Source organism: Thamnophis sirtalis, unplaced genomic scaffold (assembly GCF_051295495.1).
Source record: "Thamnophis sirtalis isolate CommonGarterSnake01/CBP01778 unplaced genomic scaffold, rThaSir2_p1.2 scaffold_11, whole genome shotgun sequence".
NCBI lineage: Eukaryota > Metazoa > Chordata > Lepidosauria > Squamata > Natricidae > Thamnophis > Thamnophis sirtalis.
Window position 1 is genome coordinate 36,978,773 of NW_028261391.1, and position 25,467 is coordinate 37,004,239.

The 25,467-nt window shown below is 40.5% G+C and overlaps 1 protein-coding gene across 6 annotated transcripts in view; it reads left to right on the forward strand.

The window, feature by feature from the left end:
• CROCC2 (ciliary rootlet coiled-coil, rootletin family member 2) overlaps positions 1-25,467 on the forward strand; it is a 101,085-nt gene that overhangs the window by 58,841 nt on the left and 16,777 nt on the right. For 5 of the 6 annotated variants that reach the window (XM_087725526.1, XM_087725529.1, XM_087725527.1 and 2 more), the window contains 8 exons: positions 6,216-6,359; positions 11,828-12,066; positions 12,177-12,336; positions 12,892-13,059; positions 13,496-13,847; positions 14,451-14,635; positions 21,231-21,351; positions 23,209-23,372. In XM_087725526.1, coding sequence (XP_087581652.1) covers positions 6,216-6,359; positions 11,828-12,066; positions 12,177-12,336; positions 12,892-13,059; positions 13,496-13,847; positions 14,451-14,635; positions 21,231-21,351; positions 23,209-23,372 — 1,533 coding nt within the window. The remainder of the gene's footprint in view (positions 1-6,215; positions 6,360-11,827; positions 12,067-12,176; positions 12,337-12,891; positions 13,060-13,495; positions 13,848-14,450; positions 14,636-21,230; positions 21,352-23,208; positions 23,373-25,467) is intronic. The other variant, XM_087725528.1, reaches the window with a different exon arrangement.

Sequence of the window (25,467 nt, forward strand, 5' to 3'; positions counted from 1 at the left end):
GAAATCTCCCAGGGAGCTGCCAATATATGCCCAATAGATCCCCATCCTTTTGTAGCAAAATAGCCACTATCCCTTTTTTCACTGCAGATGACTTATTGCCTGACTCCAGCCAGAGAACAAAATAATCACCTCCATATATACTAAACCTTGGACCAACCAGTCTACTAACAGTGGACTCATTTGCCCTCTTCCCTGTCTAGTTAAGTTTGCATATGTCTGTCTTCTCTCTTTGTTTCAACCTGCTTCATCCTTCATGCAGCTGCAACTCTTTATACATCCCTTCATTTTTGTCTTCTTACCTGTGACTTTCTCAATAATCATTCTATTTCCACTGCTCCTTATACTGGCCACTGTCTTCCACCATGCTGGCTAACTAGTTTCTAATGGCAGCACCTAGATAAAGCCATCCTTAAGCACAATAATCACAGGATGGCTCTGACACCAGAACCCTAATTGCAATTTCTGCCCTTTAATTTCTGGCCTATTTCTGGTTTCCCCAATCTATGCCAGCAGCCCATGCTTCCTGATCCAGTCCAATATTCTTGCCCACCATCAACTCAAATAAGGCAAAATACAGCTCCTATCTGTCTTGTTCCTCTTTTTAGATGTTTATCTCTGTTCCAGTCTGGGTTCCTGTTAGAACTGATAGAACTCTCTCTGTTCCATCCACATAATACCTTGACACTCTTTAATTTTGGTGGGCTAACAGTGGTAACCTACACAGCTTACATTTCCAGGCTAAAACTAATGCAACAGCCCTTTGCAAAGTGCTTTTCAGATTTAAATATGAGGAGTAACTCAGTAATACATTGCATGTTTGGCATGCATAAGATCCACTTTGACAAACCAAGAATGAAACCAGCAACATAAATTGGAAACCTTCCCACCAAAATCCCATGTATTACTATTGTCAGGCTACCAGTTTACTTCCATGAGGAAGTAGAATTAAGGAAGGAGGGGAAAATATCACTTTCTCTTCGAAGGAAAATAGGTTGGCCACTTCAACAGAAGCACACACAGAACTTCCCATGGAAATCCAGTCCTTCTGACCAAATGATACAAGTCACAGTGGGGCATCGTCTTCTGCCAAGATGATGGAAAGTGCAGCTGCTTGCTGAACTGGTTTCCGTGAGGCAGTCATGAAGAGCAAACGAAAGAATAAAATGCCTTCACCTGTTCTCTCAGCTGCCATACTTCCTTTACTGAGCTCTCAGGGGTTTTGCATGAGCCATCCTGAATTTTGTTTTGATCATTTATTGGATAAATTGCTTATACACATCCAGTATTATTCATCTTTATTCTTTATGTTATAGAGTCTGTAGATAGCAGCATCAGCTAATCTTGCCTGGACTCAGAGATTAAGGAAGATCCCTTTGATTGGAACTTGGATAGGAGAGTTTCAAGGAATCCTGGGCTGTAGGCTAGACTGGACAGATAAACACATCTTGGAAGAGGGCAGTAACAAACAATGTCTATACTGTTGCCAAGAATATTGCCTGAATGTGTTAAGGTTGTTACCAGGCGTTGAACTCAATTTGAAGGAAATTCACCTTTTGCAATGCTATAATGCAGTGGCCAACAACCTTTTGGGCACCAGGGACTGGTTCTTTCCATGGACTGGAGGGGGCATGGTTTCGCATGCTGCCTGCATCCCATGATTAGGCCTTCACTCGTTTGCGTGGATCGGTTTCTGGCATGCCGCAGACTGGTGTCGGTCCATGGACTGGCGATTGGGGACCCCTGCTATAATATACAGTGGGTTTTGAATTGTATTACCCCGCTGTACACTTTCAGAACAACCAATGATTAGTTTTTGCAGTTCTTCTCTTCTAGGTAGGCCAAGCTACCAAAGGTAGAATCATAGGATTGGAAGGGGCTATTTAGCTGTAGTTGAACTTGATACAACAGATTCAACCTAATCTCAATGCTGGAATCATATTAAAATATCCCTAACAGATATCCAGTGAAAGGAAGCCCAACATTTCTCTGAGTAATTGGTTCTAATTCACAATTGTCTTACTTAACTTCTTACTTAAGAAGTTTTCTCTAAAGTCTCCCAAATATCTCTCAAAATCCCTCATTGCTACTTGTGCTGACTGAGGTTTCTCCAAAATTGTTCAACAGTTCTAAAGGATATCTGGCTCTCCATTTGTGCTGTATGCCAGTGATGCTTTAGTTGCAAGTCACATGCCAATCCCACCTCAAAATTTGGATCACAGTCCCCATAGCCCCACTAAAATGTGTTGTTAAACTGAATTTTTAAAATGTATGTGAAAGGAAATATTAAATATATGAGAAGTAAATCATATTGACCAAATTAACCTAGAATTAATTACTTTTAAAGCAATGATAATGTAAATAATAGTATACTGATATTTTGGTTATCCTGACCCTGGTCTTGTTCTAGAGTATAGTTCTTGCTTTGTTACTCAAGAAATATAAGTTGTATGTTACTGCTTTACTCTATACCAGTGTTTCTCAACCTTGGCAACTTGAAGATGTCCGAACCTCAACTCCCAGAATTCTGGGAGTTGAGGTCCGGACATCTTCAAGTTGCCAAGGTTGAGAAACACTGCTCTATACCTTAAAGTTAAGTTTACATCATTTCATAATAACGTAGCAGAAGTAAGACTGTAAGCAGCCCATTGCTGCTTACATTTCCCAGTTCCCATACAGCATCTTGGCTTTTCTCTTTTGCCAAGGGATTCATTTCCCATAAAAGATACAAATGTTCCAATTAGTAGTTTTTACTAGATGACTAAGTTGCTTGTCTCAATTCTGCTCTATGATCCCATCCATAGAAGACGAAGAACACCCAATCCATGAGTTGCAATAGGGAAATGTTGCAATAGGGAAATGTATAGGTGAAATATTTTTATTTCACCTTTTCTGACCCATACAAAGGGGCATTAATTCAGTCGACTGATATTTTGAATGTTTGTCAAAACTTTTGGACAATGTAATTTGAGTATAGGATTATGGATATTTAGTAGCAGCAAAGGGCCAACTCATCAATCTTCATGTTTCTCCTGAGCTTATTTGAGATCAAAACATATTCAAATCATACAATAACTCTAGTGAGATCCAAATGATTTCTGTTGCCTTTATTTTCATCAGGGTGTTGCTGGGTGTTCAGCCAGGGTAGCTTATATGATCTAATCGCTTGCTTTCAGTTTTGGCATATGATGACTATGAAATACAGTTTTATACAATCATTAATTGAAAGCAAAAATAAAACAAAACTTTCAACCAAGATTGAAATTATGGAAGGCAACTTTAGTATCATAGAAAGTTCTGTTGGTGAAAATTGTTAGCAAAGGTTTAGGTTTAGAGCAACCTTCCCATTTTGGATCCTGGGAACTTTCCAAAGATGTGGATTCCAAATCCTACGATTCCCCAGTCAGTGTAGCCATTGCTGAGAATTCTGGGAGAAAATCCACACTTGGGGGGAGGGATATCCAAGTTGAAGCCTACAGGATCAAGAGAAGCTTAATGGCATCTGCAATAGATTTGTGGGCTGTTTGGAAAAGAAATGGGACAATCTAAGATCCTGCCTAAGGCAAAGTCAGACCAACTTGAAGTGTCCCCCACCTCAGTATGTTGCAAATATCATTCAGAGAATAGAAATAATTTTGGTTGTTTTAGTTGGTTAATATTTCACATTAAGCCATAACACAGTTTGGGATATTGTTATTTGAAAGTAATGTTATGCTATGCAAACATAACACTATGGATACTTTAACCAAGCTTTGGTTATATAGCTGTAACTTAGAATGATTGTAATCTGTAACTTAGAACATTTATATAACATAATTAGTACATTTTATGAAATGTTGACTTACAAAGCATTGGTATCCTTTGGTATATGGTGTTTGCCTGATATTGGACTTTTCTTTTATTCTATCAATATGCAAGTGAAACACTCTTGAGTGTTTCAATCTCAAATGTTGGAATTTACTTTCCAAGAAGAGAAAGAAGCTGTCACTGAAAATAAAATAAAATTAATTGCTTTAGTAACAGTATATTTCTGGAGAGCAGTATCCTTTATTAAAATGATTAGCAAACCAGATGCCGTTTCATTCTATGACCATAAGGCTTCTTTCATGATATGGATCACCTCCCATAGACCGATTCGATCACACAGGTTAGGTCTCCTCCGGATTCCATCTGCCAGCCAATGTCGGCTGGCGACTCCCCGGGGGAGAGCCTTCTCTGTTGCAGCTCCAGCCCTCTGGAACGATCTCCCCGTGGAGATCCGGACCCTTACTACCCTCCCGGCCTTCCGCAAAGCTGTTAAGTCCTGGCTGCTCCAGCAGGCCAGGGGGGCCCTCGATATATCCAGCCCCCTGGAGATTGTGATTGTTGTATATTTTAATGTTGTTTGTGTGTTATTCCCCCCTCCCTTGTTTTATTGTAAGCCGCCCGGAGTCCTTCGGGAGTGGGCGGCATACAAATCAATAAAACTATAACTATAACTATAACTATAACTAACTATGGATAGGATAGCCAGATTTCACCATTCCAATTTCTTGTTTAATTTAAATAATTACAGTTTGTCTAAGTGTGACACCAGCACTTCTAAGGGATGTAAATATCAAATATTGTACCTAGTGATTGATAGTTCTATCACTTTCTATGCACAAAGCACATTTTAGTACTTAAGAAAATTGTCACAAAGTCACTGAAAAAGGCATGGGGTGGGATCTTTGCTCACTAATACTTTTAAAGGGAACCCAGCTTATACTGTAGTGATAGAACAAGCTGCTGGCATAATGATGCATTGTCTCAGCTCTTTTGGCTCTCCTCTATGTTTTACTATTGGCTGGAGTTCTGTGATATAGAAAACAGTGAGATAAGGCTACATAAATCATGGCCTGTGCTCAAGGAAAAGTGAACATCAGGGGAACAGAAGGTAAAATTAGTCCCCACCCCCAGCCATTCTGAAGATTTTGTGAATCACTAAGGAAGAAAAGTTTACAGTTCAGTTATGTAATGCAATTTTCCTGCTCTGATACTTGATACATGCATCTCTTGCAGGTTTTAACAATCTATGCTTCTAGAGATCTTATGAGTCAGATCAATCCAAGTAGTTGCTAAAGGAAAATGTAACCCTATTTAAATTTGTGTTGAACCTATAAAGCAAATGTCAAGCCTGCATTTATATTCCTTTTAGAACTTTGGCCTGCCACACTTTCTTTTATTTCATTATGCTGTTTCTTTAAGTATAGTCAATGGAAGGGGGAATAGAAGGAGTAGGATTGTGGAATGTATTGTTTTTCATTCTTTACTAGAAGTCAAGGTCTTCCTTTGTCTCCACGCTTTCACACCTGACCGGAAGCAGTTGGGCGTAGACGCCAGCGTGGTAGAAGAAGATTGGACCATGTGATAGACTGTGGGTGTGGGGACAAGATCATTTGTATTTGTATTTGTATTTGAAATTTATTTATAGGCCACCCTTTTCCCTGGGGGGACTCAGGGCGGCTCACAACTCATGGGGAGGGGGAATACAAACAATAACAAACAATAACACATAAGAGCGATACATAATTAAAAATAGAGCACAACATTCATACCATTCGGGTGGGGGTGAGTTACATTCTTTAACCCCAGGCCTGACGGGATAGCCAGATTTTAAGGACTGTGCGGAAGGTCTGGAGGGTGGTGAGGGTACGAATCTCCACGGGGAGATCGTTCCAAAGGGTCGGAGCTACTCCCGAGAAGGCTCTCCTCTGCGTAGTTGCCAGTCGACACTGACTGGCAGATGGAACTCGGAGGAGGCCTAATCTGTGTGATCTAATGGGTCGCAAGGAGGTAATTGGCAGGAGGCGGTCTCTCAAGTATCCAGATCCACTACCATGAAGGGCTTTATGGGTGGTAAGTAGCACCTTGAAGCGCACCCGGAGATCGACAGGTAGCCAGCGCAGCTCGCAGAGGATAGGTGTTATGTGGGTGTACCAAGGTGCACCCACGATTGCTCGCGCGGCCGTGAACTTTTAACTGGGTGGGATTCTGATGTAACTTCCAGAGTTGGAATCCCACAGCACAATGCCAACATGCCTGTCTTATTAAATTGGAACTTTAAGCATAGTTTTGCTTTCGACTCTGATTTAATTCTGCATGGTATTTGGAACACTGACAGCAAAGCTAGCTCATGCCATACCTTTTCCTGTGTTGTCCTCATTACAGAACCTTTTCCTGTGTTGTCCTCATTACAGAACACAATTACCAGCATCAACAAAGAGCTACAGAGCTTCCAGGCACAATTTGAAGATGCAATTGCTGCACACCAGAAAGAGGCCAAACGCCTAAATGAACATATAAAGGAGCTGGCAAGAGAGAAGGAACTCAGTGGACGGGAGGTATGTATGCCTCTTTACCTGTCATTTCTGGCCATTTCTTCTCTATCCTTGTTGAATATTGGTCCCCGAAAGTGGATTGTGTATCCATTTGTCAACAAGGGCTATCAGTGCAAGCTGGGAATATAAACAGATTTAAAATCTAAAGTCTTCTGTTTCCATAGACGTTAAGATTGCTAAATGTTAGCAGAAACACCTGACAAAACATTTTAAGAAATCGGTGTTGGAGATGCATCATTTTTCAAATGAGTAATATGATTAAGGAGGAGGTTCTAATGTGATATAAATTCATAACACTGCCACATCTAGGCAAACAAATTTAGCAAGCTTTGAAACCCTGCAAACCTCTCTAAAAGGGCTTCAGCTATGTCCAAGAGCAGAATCAAACTATTCCTGAATTTGCTGGGCTGAATTTGAAACTGCAGTGGAACTTTTCCTGAAGAACTGCTGAGCAGTCTGTTTCCCCCTTTGCAGAAAATTCTTACCCAGCTCTTTTCTCTAGCATATTCTCTGGGTTTCCAGGACAGCAGAACTTGAAATTATTATAGGTCAGTTTCACAATGTCTTTGAGGGTTTGGGGAATGGAAATGATTATACAAATGGTGCCGTGTTGTTCCCTGGATGAGCTTAGACCCAGGGGCTTTTATCATAGCACGTTGAACTTGTTGAAAAGCTGTCATCTGCCTGTATTCCGGATGGATGTGGCCTCCTGCAGAGCATGTGGAGTATCCAATGTGTTCCCAAGATGGGTATTGGCTAGATAAATTGGCACTCATCCAGCTAGTCAGTGCCTTTACTCCAGTTCCAACACCGACTTGCCATTGGTTAAATTGGAAGCAGAAATCACTGCCCACCCTGTCATGTCCCCTCTTTTTAATATCCAACTCTAGAGAGTGAGGTTTTTTTTTTTTTTACATTCTTCCAAATATCTGCAACTCTGAAAAACCTCCCCAGATGGTAACCCTCACCCACTGCCAGATGTTTCCAGGGTTCTACTTCTTTACAAACTGAGAACGCAGAACAAAAATGACCCCAGCCTGAGGGAGGAAAGAGAAAGAAAGGGACTGGGGTGAGGGGGAAATAGAAAATTAAAGGACATAAAAGAGGAAGAGAGAGTAATTTAACATGACAGGCTGTTTATTTTGGCAAAAAATGGCCTCCTTTCAACAGATTTCAAAGTCCAGCCCCAGGAGGGACCACACAAGCAAGAGAAGAGGGTTGTTTCAGAGGGCAGGGAGGGCAGAAGAAATGGGGATGGGGCGAAGGGGGTGAGGAAGATCTTCAGAGATGGAGGCAGGATGGGCAGAGAAAGACTAACACGGGATGGGAACAGAGACAACAGCACGGGAAAGAAAGAGGGAGAGGGAGAGGGGAGGGGGAGAAATAAGTTGAGGCACTAATATAACAAGCCGAGGGCAAAGAAACACAGAGCAAAATCCTCACAGGCGCCAGCATTGACCTACTTATCACCATGGGAACCATAACATTTTCACAGCCTTTTAACTTGAGGAAGTCAGCATTGAGTTGAACAGAGCTGCCTTCCCATATGTACAAGAACACTGACACGGACTCTTCTGTGCATGCACACTCCACACAACCACCTTTAAACACGGCAGTCCATCTTGGCAAGCCGCCAGTAGCATGTATCTGTCTGTTGCTCACCTAGACATTGTTGTTCAAGATTCTCATGTGCATATCTGTTCTTTTTATGTGAACTTAATTATTTGAATTCACAGATTATGTACCATAAGCATGTGGAGTCACACTTCAATGCATGCTCACTCCTACCCACGGACATACCACTACCACACAAACATATGTCTTTTTCTTCCATCCTTCTTCCATGTGTCTAAGCCTCAGCTGGAGGCCTGGCAACCCAAGCATGATTTCAAAAGAGGCTGTTTATAAATGTTAGTCAATATATAATTATAATAATTTCATTATGAGCTTAACTGCAATATTTTTGTGAAGGAGAAAACACAAGAGAGGAATTAGCCAGGAAGGAGTGAATGTATGAAGAGGGGGGGAGTTTTGTATTTTCTTTTCAGTCCCACCCCCTGCAAACCCCCTCTCCTTATCCTGGGGAATAAAAACAGTTTATTTTATGATGGATCGCCCTTCTCTTTGGTCACTGACCTTTCTTCGTGAATTTCTATTGAGCTCAGCAGAAAAATGCTGAGTGCATTTGTGGATCCCATATGTGGGTGGGGGCTGGTAGAAAAAGGGTCTCACCCTAATCCTTCTCAAAAACAGAACAACAATAACACAGAGCTGGTTGGAATGAGCCAGGCCAACAGGGAGGATCTGGATAATGTTAGAGCTTTTCAGAGTAAAAAGAATTAAAAAGAAAGAAAGAGAGAGAGAGAGAGAGAGAGAGAGAGAGAGAGAAAGAAAGAAAGAAAGAAAGAAAGAAAGAAAGAAAGAAAGAAAGAAAGAAAGAAAGAAAGAAAGAGAAAGCTGAAAAGAAAAATATAGGACATTGGGGTTCTTATAGAATTCTCCTACCCTTTCTCAAAAATACACAGGGCAAAGGGCATTGCACAAACAAGCACAGCTTTCCAAAGAAGGCTGAATAAAATCCAGACCATTCTTTCTTCTCCATTTTAATTCACACTGTAGTTCATGGGAAAGCTGTTAAGCTAAGATGCTTCTGTGTCTGTCCAGCTGAAGTTCAAATGGTACATATGCTCTGCTACCGGTTTAATCTAGGAATTTCATGTTGCCATTTCAGATACTTCAAAATTGATCTTCCATTTTTACTGCTGTTGTTTCTCCCAATCTTTTGCTGTAACATCCTTTGTTGGTAAACTCCATCCTCTCTTGCAGACAAGGTGGAATTAGTCATCTTTTATGTCATTCAAGAGTGGGAAAGAAATCAGGGAGAAGGAAAGTTTCAAGGACACTGTAGACCACATCAAGTTGAAGAAGATTGCTATATTTTTGCAATAGAATTCCCCGCAGAGAAGATACAGACAATCGTCACTATTTGAAGATTCTGTATTTACAAATACACTTACTTGCTTAACTGTATTTGTTACCCCAAAATCAATACTCAGAACACCATCATGGTCGTTCACAGATATATGCAGAGTGGCAAAAAAAAAATGAGTCACTCAATGTGCACATTTCCAGCTAAGGTTGAACAAGGTGACACTCTGCCTTCTGGATCCTGTGTTTCTCTTATGATCAATAGTTTGGTATTTGCTAATTCAGAACTCACAGCAACTTTGTTGTTGTTATTGCGAAGTTGTGTCTGACCCATCCCGACCCCATGGACAACATTCCTCCAGGCTTTCCTGTCCTCTACCATCCTCTAGAGTCCATTCAGGCTCCCATCTCCTGCTTCAGTGACTCCATCTATCCACCTCATTCTCTGTCGTCCCCTTCTTCTTTTGCCCTCAATTGTTCCCAGCATTAGGCTCTTCTCCAGCGAGTCCTTCCTTCTCATTAAATGGTGAAAGTATTTAAGTTTCATCTTCAGGATCTGGCCTTCTAAAGAGCAGTCAGGATTGATTTCCTCTAGGACTGACCAATTTGATCGCCTTGCAGTTCAAGGGACTCTCAACTTTATTATCATGAATAACAAAAACTGACTGCACTTTAAGCAATCAATGTAATTCCCTTAATATAAACATACAAAGTTTCTCAGTGTAGAGTATATGAAACAGAAAAGCCAGTCTTTCTTAAACCAACCCTATTCGTCATGGTTATTGTTACTCCTCAAGACCAGAATTTTCCCTCATTCTATCCTTCCTTCCCTCCCTCCCTTCCTCCCTCCCTTCCCCCCCTCTCTCTTAGTTTTCCAAAACCAGATTCATTTGTTCTTTTAATGAACTGCTCTAACTGATATTATCTTTGCCAGTGTGGGGGATGCACAAGAAAGTATGTCAGTTTAGAAGGAGATTTGTATCAGGAAACCATCTTTTAACAACCAGCTTCCATAAGACAACATTACTATCCATTAATATTACTCGCCTGACAAAATTATTAGCCACAAGCTACCTTAGTAATAATATGAAAGGTAGGTCAAATTTTCATTAGAAAATTTTGTCTAATATTTCAGACAGTGATATATATTTCTCACTTAAAAAGGAAGTCAGTAAAATTCTACAGTATAAACTTAACATTCAAAAGTAAGTCCTACTGAACACCTTTCTTCTTAGTAGACATAGATAGTTCTAGTATATGTAGATTATAGGATTTTTTATTGCTACTTTCCCCTTTAGTTAATATTCATTACCAGTTCTGTGTTAGGCTTTAGAGTAAGACTATATTTCCCCAAAACTTGCATTTTAAATACTTACTTTGTTAAAATATAGATAAATAAAACGTTCAATGTAGTTGGAGGGCATCCAGCAGGGGCAAATTGTACTCAATTGCAGATGTATGCCTTTCCCTCTAGAGATCAAATTTTCATCTGCACGTTTTAATCAATCAACCGAGACTACAATCCACTGCATACTGACCATATGATACAAATAGAAGAGAATTTTTGTGGTTCAGGGTTGAAAAGTTGAGTCCTTGCTACTTTCTGAGCTTGATTGTTTTCTTGCAGATTTTTCATTATCAACTAGGTAACATCATCAGTGCTAGTCAGTGGTGGGTTCCAGATCCCATTGCACTTAGTACAGTGCAACGGGGCTGGGTGCCCATCACATGAACGCATGCAGCGCATGCGCGTACAGTGCACATGTGCATACTTATCAACCACGACACTCCAGCGGAGCGTTGTGCAGGCACTGTATGCTCCTTGTGCCTGTGTGGAAGCCCCGAAATCTTCAAATACCTGTAAAGAGCACAGGCAGGTGGGTGGACTCTCCGAAGCACTGTACCAGAACAGTACCTTGTGCTCCTGACAGGCACCAGTATGCCCATACTGGGGCATACTGGTCGGAACCCATCACTGGTGCTATTCCTAGTCCATCCTAGCACTGATAATGTTACCTTGTTTAGTAATGAAACATCTACAAGAAAGCACCAAGCTTAGAGAGCACCAAGGACCCCATGAACCGTATAATGATAGCAGAGGTGGGTTCCTACCGGTTCGGTTGAACAGGTAGTAACTTGGTGGCCTGTGTTGCTGGAACCGGCAGCAACCCAGGCCTGCCATGTCCCCGAAACGGTTATCTCGGCGGTGCCATAGGTGCCACCATCTTGTTTTTGCCTTCTGCGCATGTGCAGAGCAATTTTTGTTGCACTGCGCATGCGTGTGCGGTGCACATCAAGCATTGGCGCAGTGCATCCCTGAGCAAACCAGCAGTAGCGGCAGCCAGAACCCACCCCTGAATGATAGGACTTATTTCTGAATAGTAGATGCCTAATAACACGTGCATGGTGCCTTTAATTGTGTGTTTTGCCTCCAACCTCACCCTGGAAGTACACCAATATCAATTCCCCTGGAGTAAATCCCCTTGAAGTCATTAGGGTTATTTTCCAAAGTGTTTTAAAATTGATGTAGCTTTTTCTTAAAGGCAGAACAGCTCAAAGTCCAACTACGGTTGGCAGAAGATACCTATGAAGATGTTCACAAAGAACTCACTGAGCTTCAGCAGAGACTGCAGGAATCAGAAGAGGCTTGTGATCAGCGACAAAAAGAGCTACTGGAATTTCACATGGCTGTAGCAGATGAGAGCAGAGAAAAGGAAGCACTTCAGAAGTCCAATGCTGACCTCAGAGCAGCTGTCAAAAAAACAGAGAATGAGAAGCTCAGGTCAGCAGACTTGGCACAGTGTCAGGCTGGGAGAAGAAGCTTATACACATTGATGGAACAGACATAGTGTTTTTAGAGATGACTGATAATAAACACTTGACCTCTTGTAGACTGCAGAGAATCAAGGAAGAACGCGAACAGAAGATTGCCATTCTGGAAGAAGCAAAAGCCGCAGTTGAGGTAGAGGTGGGAGAGCTCCGAGTAAATCTACGGGAAGTAGAGAAGGCACACATGGAAGCCAGAAGGGAGCTTCAGGAGCTGCGCAGAGAGGTAGCTTACAAACAGACTTTCTCGTTGTTCAATTCAGGTCCAAGAATGTAACAGGTTAATGGAGAGAAACACTTGACCTGATCAATGGAGGTTAGGAAGGATGCATGCAAGATCATTTGGCATTACTGTTAACTCCTGAGATTGATACCTAAGTAGAGTGAACTGTAGCAACTGCAGTAGCACCATCCCAAATGTACTTATTGCTATTATTTGAAAATCAAATGGAAATTATCCTGATATCATGTTTGCATGTAATGACTTTCTCTTCAATTATGATGTAGTTCATCCCTAGAACTTCTTTTCCTTTTTGGGCCTTCCTGATATCATGATAGATATACAACAAATAGGCAGCATGTTCTTGCTGAATAATCTGTTAGTTTTCCATTAGGCTTCCTATGATTGGAAATTCCAAAGATACAGTCAATCATGGCAATTAGAAGGAGTTACCAATTATGGCAATACTTCTCTTATGCAGAAGAGTCCACATGTAGTTTGGGAATTTGGGGCATGTATTCTGTATTGAAGACTATCTACATTCAAATTCTTCCTGCACAGGTAAAATCTCTGGAGAGCAAGAACAGCAAGAAAACCCAGGAAGTCACTGAATTACAACATCAGTTGCTGCAAAAAGAACAACAGGACCAGCAGAACAGCAAAGAGGTCCTGGATCTCAAACAGAAGATATCCACTCTAGAGATTGGCCATGATTCTGCTCACAAGGAGGTAACAATGGCATAATAACAAAGAATGATTATTTAATGAAGAAGAATTGAAGAGGAGGTTGATAGCGAAAGAAGGCAGCATTTTATGAAAGAGTGTAATGGAGATAAGATGTGGTATAAACTGCATATTTAATGGGATAAGGATATAAATGTGAAGACCAATACATATAGCAATATAGTATTTTTATGTGTAGTGAAGGTGAAGTGTAAGTTGAGGTTGACTTGGTGACTTAGAAACATAGAAAATTGATGGCAGAAAAAGACTCAAGGCCCATCCATGCAATTTTCTTAACAATACTGTATGCTAATAAATAATATTCCACTATTTTTTTTTTCAGAATTTTCTTCCTCATTTCCCTATCTAAACCACAACTCTGCAATTTTCTGGAATCTCTCCTCCATGTAGACATTGCCCTCATGACTTTGTTTCCTTCCAGGTGCTGAACTTGCAGAAGAAGCTGTCTTCTGCAGAGGTAAAGTCCCAACTTCAAGAGCAGGATTTAAAGCACAGCTTTGCAGAGAGTTGCATCAAGGAGAAGAAGTGGAAGGATGAACTCCATAGCCTGGAAGTGAAGCTTCAGGAAGCAAGCAGGACAAACGAGAGTCTCCAGTTGCGCCTCAGCACCTGTGAGGGATGCATCCATGGTTTAGAAACAGAACTAGCCAAAACTGAAACAGCCAAGAGGGAGGTTGAACTGAAGTTAGTGGCACTCCACTCCACTCTCCGTCGCACACTGGGACTTGGAAGCCGGAGTCCATCTCCCCAACGATCCTCCTCTCCAGTCAAAGGTTATTTTTAAATTCTTTTCACTGCTATGAAGATTAGTCACTCAGAATCTGTTGGAGTAGGCAGCTATAATAGATTCATTAATTTAATGAAATAAACAAGCAAACAACTTGAAAATTGCTATATTTTGATTCTTGGAAATGAAACATTCTAAGGGTCAGTCTTTATATTGTATAATTAAAGCTTTAAAATATGATTTATTGAATAAATACATAGTTGATTAGTGGCTAATCCATAATTCATGATTTACAAACTACAAAGGCAGAATTTGAAAAGCATACTAATCAAAACTATGTATTTAATAGCTACTTATCTCATAGACCTTAGCCAAAAAGAAACATCATAGCTGAGAGGCAGTTTGAAAGCTTTATGGACAGTGAAGGTACAGCCATCTGAGAAGATGTAGGTAGCTAATTATGATAATATCCTCTCCTTAGGCAACAAAAAACTCCTACCAATAAAAATATATGATCTGTTAGATATCCTTATTAACTAAACAAATGAATAAATCCTATATCATGTAGTCATTGAAGTCTTTTCTTCTGGAAATCGATTTCAACCTTGACTGTTGGTTGAGACCAAGCAAGTATTTGGGTTTTTTATAGGAACCAGTGGACGCCAAACACCTGCATCTCGCACTGGATCACCTGAGAGGAGCCGTTCCCATTCACCATTTCGTCAAACCTCTCCCCTCAGGAGTGAGCAAACCACAAGTGAAATTGATCCAGAAGTAGTTCGAGATGCTTTGAAGGACTTCCTTCAGGAGCTGCGGGACACCCAAAGAGAGAGGGTAAGCAAGGGCATCTCTTTCAAATATTTCTTTTAAATTCTACCTCCATAAAGATCCAGAGAGTATGAGAAGGATATTGAGATTTAGATGGTATAAATTCATGAACTTTGAAAAACTCATAGCTATAAATTTGGTGTTTTATAAAACTATAAGAGCACATAAATTTATCACAATCTGAGTGCAAGTCAACTTTATTTTAATAAAGCTAATGCTAAGGAGTTGTGGCAAAATAGCGCCTTTCTTTTTATGCTTCTGTTCATATTTTACTGTTGATACAAAGAATTTAATCTAGATATAGATAATATAGGCATTAGTCCTCATATCAATTGAAGAAGTTAAAAATAAAATCTATCATTAGGTAACTATTAAAAATAGGTTTTAGATTCCATCATCCATTGATTTCCATTAGCTTATTCATATTCTTTCAAATCTTTGTGCCATTCCTTCATTCATTGGATTTATCCAGAAAAATGGATAAATCCTCTAAAATATTCTAAGATTGTAATTCAATGTACAAAAATCGAGACTTACTTATGGGCTTACTCAAGTAGTAACATTTAAGTACTAGGAAGTATGCTTAAGACATAAATAGAATAGGTGTGGACTAGAGTTTCTGTTCTGCTTTTCAGTTTATGTACAAATCCATCCCTTAAGCATGTGTTTCTAAGTATCCATTTGAAATAATATGCCATGCTTTTTTTCAGCATCCTGTTAGCTTTAAGGGCGTTTACTATAAATTATTATCAAAGTTTCAGCATGATTATTTGAATGCCTGGAGAGCATTATGCACATAAATCTACCTAATCATTCTGGATCAAAGCCAATAATGTCTTAACATATGTAACAAATAAATTAGTCCATTTCTTTTGCTCACAGTGAAAATGGTTTATATTATGTTTTGCTATGTTTTAGCAGTGATGACCTCCATCATTGTCATCATCATCAACATTTATAGAGCATCAACTCCTTAAGGACTTTTGATGATGTATAGATAAGATACCTGCATATAAGAAATAATAAACAAATATGCAATAAAAAAACAATATAAATAAATAAAAAGTACACAAATACTACTGGAAAATTAGTAATGCTATGAAATGAATTAAACTAAACTACATAAACCAGGAAACTGAGGTGCTTCTGGAAGGTAAGCAGAGTGAAAGCTAACCAGATTTCCATTGGGACAACATTCCAAACAGCTGGTGCAACCATGAAAAGTAGCATAATCATGCTTTTTCACCCTCACTCCCCTAAATTCCCTAACTACTGTATTACCAGTAGTTTTTTTCTGGTAAATCAAGATGATCAGACTCATTCCAGTGAGGGAATGCAGTTTTGCAAATAACTAGGCACCAAATTATGTAAGGCTTTATGAATTAGATTGTTGGGGGCAATATGCCAACTCTGTAAACTGCTATAAAGCTCTGTGAAGTGGTATATAAGTCTAAGCCTTGACTTGCTATTCCTGAAGAATCCCCAGTCATGAATCTTACCTTCACGAGTAATACCTTCCCATCAAGTGTTTGTTTGTTTGTTGGATTTATATGCCGCCCTTCTCCCAAACGACTCAGGGCGGCGTACAACATTAAAAAAACACATATTACAAAAGTTAAAAAGGAAATTAAATAAAGTATCCAAAAACAAACCCAATTAATATTAACAATACAATTTTAAAAATTAGATTAAAATTAACAATTAAATTATCATTTATTTTATTCTGTTCAGGCCAGGCCAGCTTGCTGGAAAAGCCAACTTTTTAGGGTGCGTTGGAAGGACCGGAGGTCAGGGATTATATGAAGCTCCGGGGGCAGCTCATTCCAGAGGGAAGATGCTCCCACAGAGAAGGGTCTCCCCCTGGGGGTCGCTAGCTGACACTGTCTGGCCGACAGCACCTGAGGAGGCCATCTCTGTGGAATCGCACTGGGTGGTGGGAGGCTACTGGTGGCAGTAGGTAGTCTCGCAGGTACCCTGGGCCTAAGCCATGGAGCGCTTTAAAGGTCATAATTAGTACCTTGAATCGCACCCGGAAAACAACCGGCAACCAGCGCGGGCCGCCTAAAAGGGGTGTAACATGGGAGCACCTAGGTACCCCCATGATAACCCATGCAGCCGCATTCTGGACCAGCTGAAGCCTCCAGGTGCTCTTCAAGGGCAGCCCCATGAAGAGAGCGTTGCAGTAGTCCAGGCGAGAAAGGACGAGAGCATGAGTGACTGTGCACAGAGCATCCTGATCCAGAAAGGGGTGCAACTGATGTACCAGGCGAACCAGGTAAAAGGCCCCCCTGCTCACGGCCATCACATGTTCTTCTAAACTAAGCTGCGTATCCAGGAGGACTCCCAGATTGTGGGCCCTCTCTGAGGGGGCTAAAATTTCTCCCCCTATCATTAAAGATGGAACAAGATGCACAAATCGGGATGACGGAAACCACAGCCACTCAGTCTTGGAGGGATTGAGCTTGAGCCCATTCCTCCCCATCCAGATCTGTACAGCCTCCAGGCATTGGGACATCATGTCGAGGACATCGTTTGGGTGGCTTGGGGTAGAGATGAAAAGTTGGGTACCATCAGCATATTGATGATACCATATCCCAAAACCACGGATGGTCTCGCCCAGCAGTTTCATTGAACAGGAGGGGTGAGCGAACCGACCCCTGGGGCACCCCAAAAGTGACGCGCCTCGGGGTCGATCTCGGTCCTCCAGTCAACACGAACTGCGACCGATCCAACAGATAGGAGGAGAACCACCATAAAATGGTGCCCCCCACTCCTAACACCCCCCCCGAGTCGTCGCAGTAGGATACTATGGTCGATGGTATCAAAAACCACCGAGAGGTCTAATAGGACTAGGACAGAGGAGCAGCCCCTGTCCCGGGCCCACCAGAGATCATCAACCAATGTGACCAATGCCATCTCCGTGCTGTACCCGGGCCTGAAACCTGACTGAAACGGATCCAGGTAGGCAGCTTCATGCAACTACCACACTCTTGACAACCTTTACTACAAAGCGAAGGTTGGAGACTGGATGATAGTTGGCTAAAGAAGCTGGGTCCAGGGAAAGCTTCTTAAGGAGGGGCCTCACCGCCGCCTCTTTCAAGGCAGTGGGAAAGAACCCCTCTCTCAATGAAGTGTTGGTAATCGCCTGGAGATAGCCTCGTGTCACCTCCCGGGAAGCCAAAATTAACCAAGAGGGACACGGGTCCAACACACAAGTGGCAGCACTGAGTCTCCCCATAATCCTGTCCATGCCCTCAGGGGTCACAGGGTCAAACTCATCCCAGATAGTCTCCACAAGATTCATCCCCGTCGATTCACCCAAATCTACCCAGTCAGAGTCCAAGCCTGTCCAGATCTGAGCAATTTTATCTTGCAGATACTGAACAAATTCTTCAATCCTACCCTGCAAAGGATCTTTCCCAGTTCCTTGGTTAAGTAAGGAACGGGTCACTCTAAACAGGTCGGCTGGGCAGTTATCTGTGGACGTGATGAGAGCAGAAAAATGTTGCCGTTTTGCCGCTTTTATCGCCACTAAGTAGGATTTAATATGAATTCTTACTAGTATTCGATCAGATTCGGACCAGCTGGCCCTCCAACCATTCTCTAGGCATTTTTTCCAGCATTTCATCTCCCGGAGCTCCTCGGTAAACCAGGGAGCTACCCGGGATTGACACCGGGTCAGAGGCCGCAAAGGCACAACGCGATCCAAGGCCCCAGTGGCCGCCCTATCCCAGGCTTCCACTAGGGCTTCGGTCGAGCTGTGAGCAAGCAATTCAGGAAATGTCCCAAGCTCCATCAGGAACCTTTCAGGGTCCATCAGGCGCCTGGGGCGGAACCATCTAGTCGGTTCCCTGTGGTGAGGGGTAGCAGTATGGAAGTCAACCCTGATGAGGAAATGATCAGACTATGACAAGGGTTGGATAGAAATATCCCCTAAATCTAGATCATTCATCCACTGCTCAGAGACAAAAATCAGGTTGAGTGTGTGTCCCCTGTTATGGATGGGGTCTTGACTTAACTGAGTTAGGTCCATAGCCGTCATGGAAGCCATGAACTCCCGAGCTGACTCGGATGTCTCCCCAATGGAAGACAGATTGAAATCCCCCAGGATAATCAGTGACACCACTGGAGTAGACAAAAAGCCCCATGGAGAAACATTAATTCCATTTTTTAAAAATTCAGTTTAAGCCTATTCTCCCCCATCCATCTTTCAGGACTGAGACTTCAATGGTATCACCAGCCTGGGGTAGCAATGTAGAGCTGTGCATTATAAACATATTGATACTGGAGAACTGCCAGCTAGGTTGGCAGGAGGGATCAAGTGAGGGCCTAGCTTGGAGTTGTTGTGTATCCACAAACAGCATAAGAATCACCTCATCCCAAAACCATAAAGCTTTACTTATCTGGTCAGTTTCAGGGGAAGACAAGCAATCTGATGAGATTCTTACGGCATTGTATTGCAATGCAGGTGATGAACAATAAATTTTAAACCTGAAGTTATTTATGAGCGTTCTGGTTGCTTGCACCTGACATGTGATGAAACCAATCCCCAAAAACTTTTGATGATCTTGCCTAGCTTGGAATTCGTGTAAATGTTAAATAGCTGGAGAGAACTGACCCTTGCAGCACTCCACAGGAGCTCTCCTGTCCCACTAGCACCAACTGGAATTTTGTTAAAGAAAGTAGAGGAACCAGTGCAATATAGCCCCATTTATATACATGACATAAGATAATTTACAAGCATAAGATCATGGTTATGAACTAGAAGTAAATAGCAAGCTGTAAATAGAGCACTGTTACATTTGGGAATAAAAGACTTTTGTTCCAATCCCACCTCTGCTATGGTTGAGTTGATATATCACAGGATAGTATTAAAAATGTTGTTTGGTTTTGGCTTAGTATGAAGTATGCATCTTTCCACTATAGCTGAGTTGGGGTTTTTTTTCAGCAAAGAATTTATGAAGGCATATTGTTTCTTTAAAATTGCATCTATAATTTTATGAACCAGAAATGGATATTCAAAATTCCTTCCAGTTTATTTACCTAGAACTGAACATCATCTAGCTATTCTAACTCCATTTTGCAGGGATCATATGAGCCAACTTAACTTATTGTGACCCCAACTTGACTCCCAAGACATATGTTTAGCAACATTCAAGGGCAGTTCAGCCCTGTCTCTGTCATGTGCTATTTATTGCTCAAAAGCATGCCTCTTGTAAAAATGAATAAATATTTATACTGTACCAGAATAATTAAAAAAACATGGCTTGTCACAATAATCATAGCATCAGATCATCCAACAGCCTTTCTGACAAATGAAGAAATCAGTTAATTCTGGGCTACATCACATTTAAAACATTCCTTGCTTTGTTGTCCTGTCCACCAAGATTCTGGAATTTATTGTTAACTTGTGTAAACCAGAAAAGGGAAAAAAGGAAAAAATATCTACAAACAATAACAACATATTTCAGTTAACACTTTATGAGCTACTTTAAGAAACTCGGTGTTCTTAATTTTACCAGTACAGTCCTGGTGCTTATTTACTTATTTAGTTGTAAAGAAAGCTATGTAGCCTCAAAACTGAAGGTATTTGGATTGACTGAAAATAATTTAGTAATAATTGTTTCCAAGGCTTCTGGCCTTGGCTTCAAGGAAGAAGATACAGAGCAGTATTTGATTTGTACAGTGAGTTTTGGATAATACATAGATTGAAATTGAAATGTACTGTCAATTTCCAGTGCCTATGAAAACAGACCTTTTTGGGCAGGGTTATGCAATGATGGAAGATGGTAGATACTAACCTCCACATTGAGGAAAATGGGATAAAACCTGGATTTAATTTAAATGTAATTAAATGTAATCAATTAAACAGTTAATATTTCTCCAGGCACAAGTACTCTGCAGATTCCCCTCTTTTTATCACTTCAAAATACAAGGCATTTTGGCTAAGTAAACATTGTTGATAAACTGTTTAGTTTTTTGTGGGTAGGCAAGGCCACACTTTCGGAAAGGAAGGGTCTGCTGCCAAATTAAGAGCCTGATATACATAGGAGTTAGCCTATTTCTGTCCAAGATTTGAGCAACAATAACATTTTAAAATAGCAAGGGCTATTTCTTTCATACCATACAATTCAGTAAAATGTCAAGTTACAGGTGTGGAACATGAAATTGGGTTTTTGTAAGACAAGAAAACCATTTGAGTTAACTTTAGAGTATGACAATACATATTTAATACTTGCTTATGTATCAAGAGCAATATAAAAGTATTAACTAGTTTGGTCGAGAATTATTTCTCTGAGAAATTATTGGCAATCCTATGGCTCATGTTATCGATTACCAGTGATCTATCATTTATTGGAAATGCAATTACTTTGCTCTAATTTTAAATATTTGTTTTATCTAATGTTGATTTTAGGATATGTATTGTTTGTAGTTGTTTTTCAACAGTTGTCCATGTTAAAAATTACCCTTGTGGCTTAGTAGTGGAAATTATAAATGATATAAAATAAAATTTAGAAATACATGTATCCGGTATGGGTTTTATATCTTTCCTGGTGTTAAGCCAAGGATATCATGAATATGTCCTATCTCTTGTTTCCAGGATGATCTAAGAATTCAGGTGATGAATATGAGTCATCAGCTGAATGAAATGGAGGCTGGCCGCGACCAAACACAAAGCCGTATCCTGCAACTCCAGAAGTATCTAGCAGACTGTGAGGAAGGTCTCTTCTTTTTCTTCTTCTGTTACTTTATCCCTTCATCCATAAGAATTTCTTTACCTATTTGTTTTCTCACCTCTGATTCTTTGCTTGTTTAGCTGGATAAAGACAGTTAAAGGGCAAGTTGTATACAAAGCAAGTGAAATGAATCCCTAAAACTTCTGAAAAAGCTGCTTGGGGACTGCTGCTTTAAGTGAAAGAACAGTGATATCAGGGCAGATGTTTGATCTCCACGCCAGATGTTTCTCTGCTCTGAATCCGCTTTTTTCCACATATGGATCAAGATTTTGTGGATTTAGACATTCATATCTGGACTGAGCAGCAGATTCAGGGCATGGAGAGAGGTCAGGAAGAGGATTAAGTTTATCTCTGCTTTAATTGCTTTTCTTCTTAACTTGGTAGCTCAGAAAGGCTGCTTGTCATTTAAAAAGCAAATGCTGGGAATTAGTTACCTCTACTTGCAAATCATATCTACTTCTCATGACTCTAATCAAGTGGGCTTTCCTAACAACTATAAAAACAAAACAAAATCAGATATCATATAGGACTTGTGTTTTTAATATACCAAAAGATTGGAAGCAAATGTCAGGCACTCTAATTCTCATTAGATGGAAATCATAATCGTACCACAGTTAGACATGTGAAGCTCTAATGCAGGTAGTTTGTGACTTACAGCCATTTGTTTAGCACAGTGTTTCTCAACCTTGGCAACTTGAAGATGTCCGGACTTCAACTCCCAGAATTCCCCAGCTGGCTGGGGAATTCTGGGAGTTGAAGTCCGGACATCTTCAAGTTGCCAAGTTGAGAAACACTGGTTTAGCAACTATTCAAAGTTGATGCAGCGTTGAAAAAAAGATGACTTATGTGTCCTCACAACTGTCGCAGCATCCCGATGGAAATTCAAGTGCTTGGCAACTGGCATGTATTTATGAGGGTTGCAATGTTCCAGGATCATGTGATAGCTATTTGAGACCTTTCCAGATAGCTTTTGATAATTAAAGTCAGTGGAGGAAGCCAAATTCACATTCATGTGATTCCTTTAACAACTGCAGTGATTCACTTAACAACCATGGTAAAAAACTACAACTGCACAACTCACTTAACAAACACCTGGCTAGCAATGGAAATTCTGATCTCAATTGTAGTTGTAAGTTGAGGACTGTCTGTATAGGTGGGCATTGAAAGATTTAGGAAAGGTAAGGCCATCTGGGGGTCTTTTTCATGAATAACTGTTTTTACTATATAGCTTGATGAATAAACAAATGCTTTATTAAATTGGAGATTCTGCCATTTATGAGAAATGACTAATTATAATTGTTCTGGTATCACAGCAAGCTGTCTATGGTTTCTATAGTGTACCAAAAATTAAGAGTGTCTTTTTTCCCATTAAAAACAACTAAAAGACGTAACTATATTTATTCATTGAGGATCATAACATGATATGGGTGGCCTTTATTGTCCAGGAGTTTATTGCATTATTTCATATTCTAATTGATCAGATAAGTACAGTAATACTACTACTAGACAACACTGCATAGTGAGTAGGCCATTTGGTGTTCTTTTGATGTTTTGGATTACAACTCCCAGAATCCTTCGTCATTAGGATGTCGCTTAATGGGACTGAAGCCCAAAACTTCCGAAGGCCGCAGGCCACACACCACTCATACTGCGGAACAGTATTTCTCAACCTCAACACCTTTAAAATGTGTAGACTTCAATCCCAGAATAGCCCAATCACCATTCTGGGAATTCTGGGCGTTGAAATCCCCACATCTTAAAGATACTGAGGTTGAAAAAAAACTAATTTAGATAAATGATTTCAGTGCTTAATCCTTGCATTTTGCAACTTTCTACACTTAGGTAAAAGGGGAACAGATGGCCGTCTGAGCAGTGCACAAGTAGCACTGATGCTGCAGGAGGAAACTATTCGCAAAACAGAAAAGGAACGCCAAGCATCTGCAGAACAGGTGGTCAACCTGGAACGCAACTTACGTATTTGTCAGGATAGGAACAAAGAATTACAGGTGGGCATATTTGCTCTTTCAGTTAGGAAAAGCCATAGCACAACTTCCTTTTCTATGACATTCTGCTTGTTACCCAAAAGCCCAACCAGCTCTTGAAAAGTAAATAAATGAACAAAGAACTTGCAAAAAGAACAAGATTTAAAGAAACCCCCAAAGGTTTAACAACAAAAGGCATTATGAAAAGTTGTTAACACACAAAATGTGTAGTCAAAGATGCTTTCCTAAAAAAATGCATATGGTGAAATACAGTAAGATTTACTCCGAGGTGGGCATGGCCTTGGATGGGCATGGCCTAATCAGCCTCATGTACCATGGTGGTGGTGGGTGTTGTTCACCCTCCCCAGGCTCTGGAGCTTTTTTCGAGCCTCCGGGAAGGCAAAAACTGCCTGTTTCCGGACTTCTGGAACGTCAGGTAGGGTCATTTCCTCCCCTTCCTGAGCCTCCATATGCGTCCTGTACTTACCCGGCATGATGAACGGGCTGCGGGGAGACTCCTGGGATGGGCGGGATGGGATGGGAGGGTGGGGTGGGCATGGCCAGCCAGGGGTGGCTTTTGGGGGTTCGCCAAACTGGGCAGAATCCTAGCCAGAAGATCGCCTGAACCTGTGCAAAACCCCAGGAGCCCAGCCCTGGATTTACTTCGGAGTAAGCCCATGTCATATTGTGAACAGGAGATTGAATGGAATGACTACTACTGACTTTTGGAAGTAACGGATACTAAAGAATTTTGTAAAAGCCAGTCCACAAGATAAATTTTGAAGAATTATCATTGTAAAAACAGTAATATTATTTCTTTGATGGGGGGAATTGTAGAAAAGCAGTTACATCCTCATTTCTAATAGAGGTTTGTATAAAGGAATGCAAAATAATCTCATAGAAGAATTGCTGATTTTACTTTTATTTAATTGTTTTTATTCAAATTGGAACTCAGTATAAATAGTTTGCAAAGAGTTTTATCTAGTATCATCTGCCTTTCTAACACTTCTTTTTTATTTTCATCACTCCAATGCTTTCATAAGGCTATTATGTGGTAAGTTTTTATATAAACTGTTGTATTGCGACAGTGATCTTGGCTGTATGGTAAACAAGGATATTTTTATCTGGAGAAAAAATTGTAAAGGTGTTTCTCAACCTGGGGCTCTTTAAGATGCTTTGCTGGCTGAAGAATTCTGGGAGTTGAAGTCCGCACATCTTAAAGGGCCCCAGGTTGAGAAACACCGCTTTACAATATCATTCACTATTCATCATGTTCTAATCTATGTAACATTCTTAATTTACAAAGAACAATAATATTGATGTAAATATTTTAAAATATATATTGCAGCTAATTTATTTCAAATAGGATGTATCTATTGTTCATTTTGTTAATTAACATAATATGTCCCCAAACCCTTTCCTCTTTGTTCTGGTAAGATTTCTCTTTTTATGACATCTTAAATTCTTCACATCTGATATATACAAACCTTTATAATTTTACTTGCCCATATTTTGTTCCCTCTTCATTTCTCTAAAATTAAGAGATTAAATTAATGCACAGTGAAATCTAGGTACAGTGTCACACTTGCTTTTCCTTGTACTGTATAGCCAAACAGAACAGCAACTCATATAGCCTTAACCATTAGGAATTACATCCTTTCTTAATTTCTAATGAATGGATTTTGTTATATACAGTAGTTTTTATGGTTTGTAAAGAATCCACAAAGAGAACTTCCTTATTAGGCAGACCAAGAAGCAAAAGTATTTAGCAACGCAAATCATAGCCATATCCAGATTCTCCGTGACTAGTCCCAGCAACTTTCTAAAAGTAGAAGCCCCAAGTGGTAGCTACAAGGGGCCAAAAAGCTCAGAGAGGACAGGTCAGCAGGGCAACAAATCTGCAGCAAGGAAAGAGTCCAAAATTGCAAAGAGCCTCCCAAATGCATTAAAAGAAAAAGATTGAATGGAGAGACTTATGCCTCTACTGAGAGAGAGCCCATAAGGATAATATCCATCTGGAGTGGGTAAAGACCAGGTTCTCTGAATTAGTGTTCTCATGAGTGGACATTGCATTAGTCTGCACTCTTTGACTAGCTCTGAATGGTGAAGATTATACCAG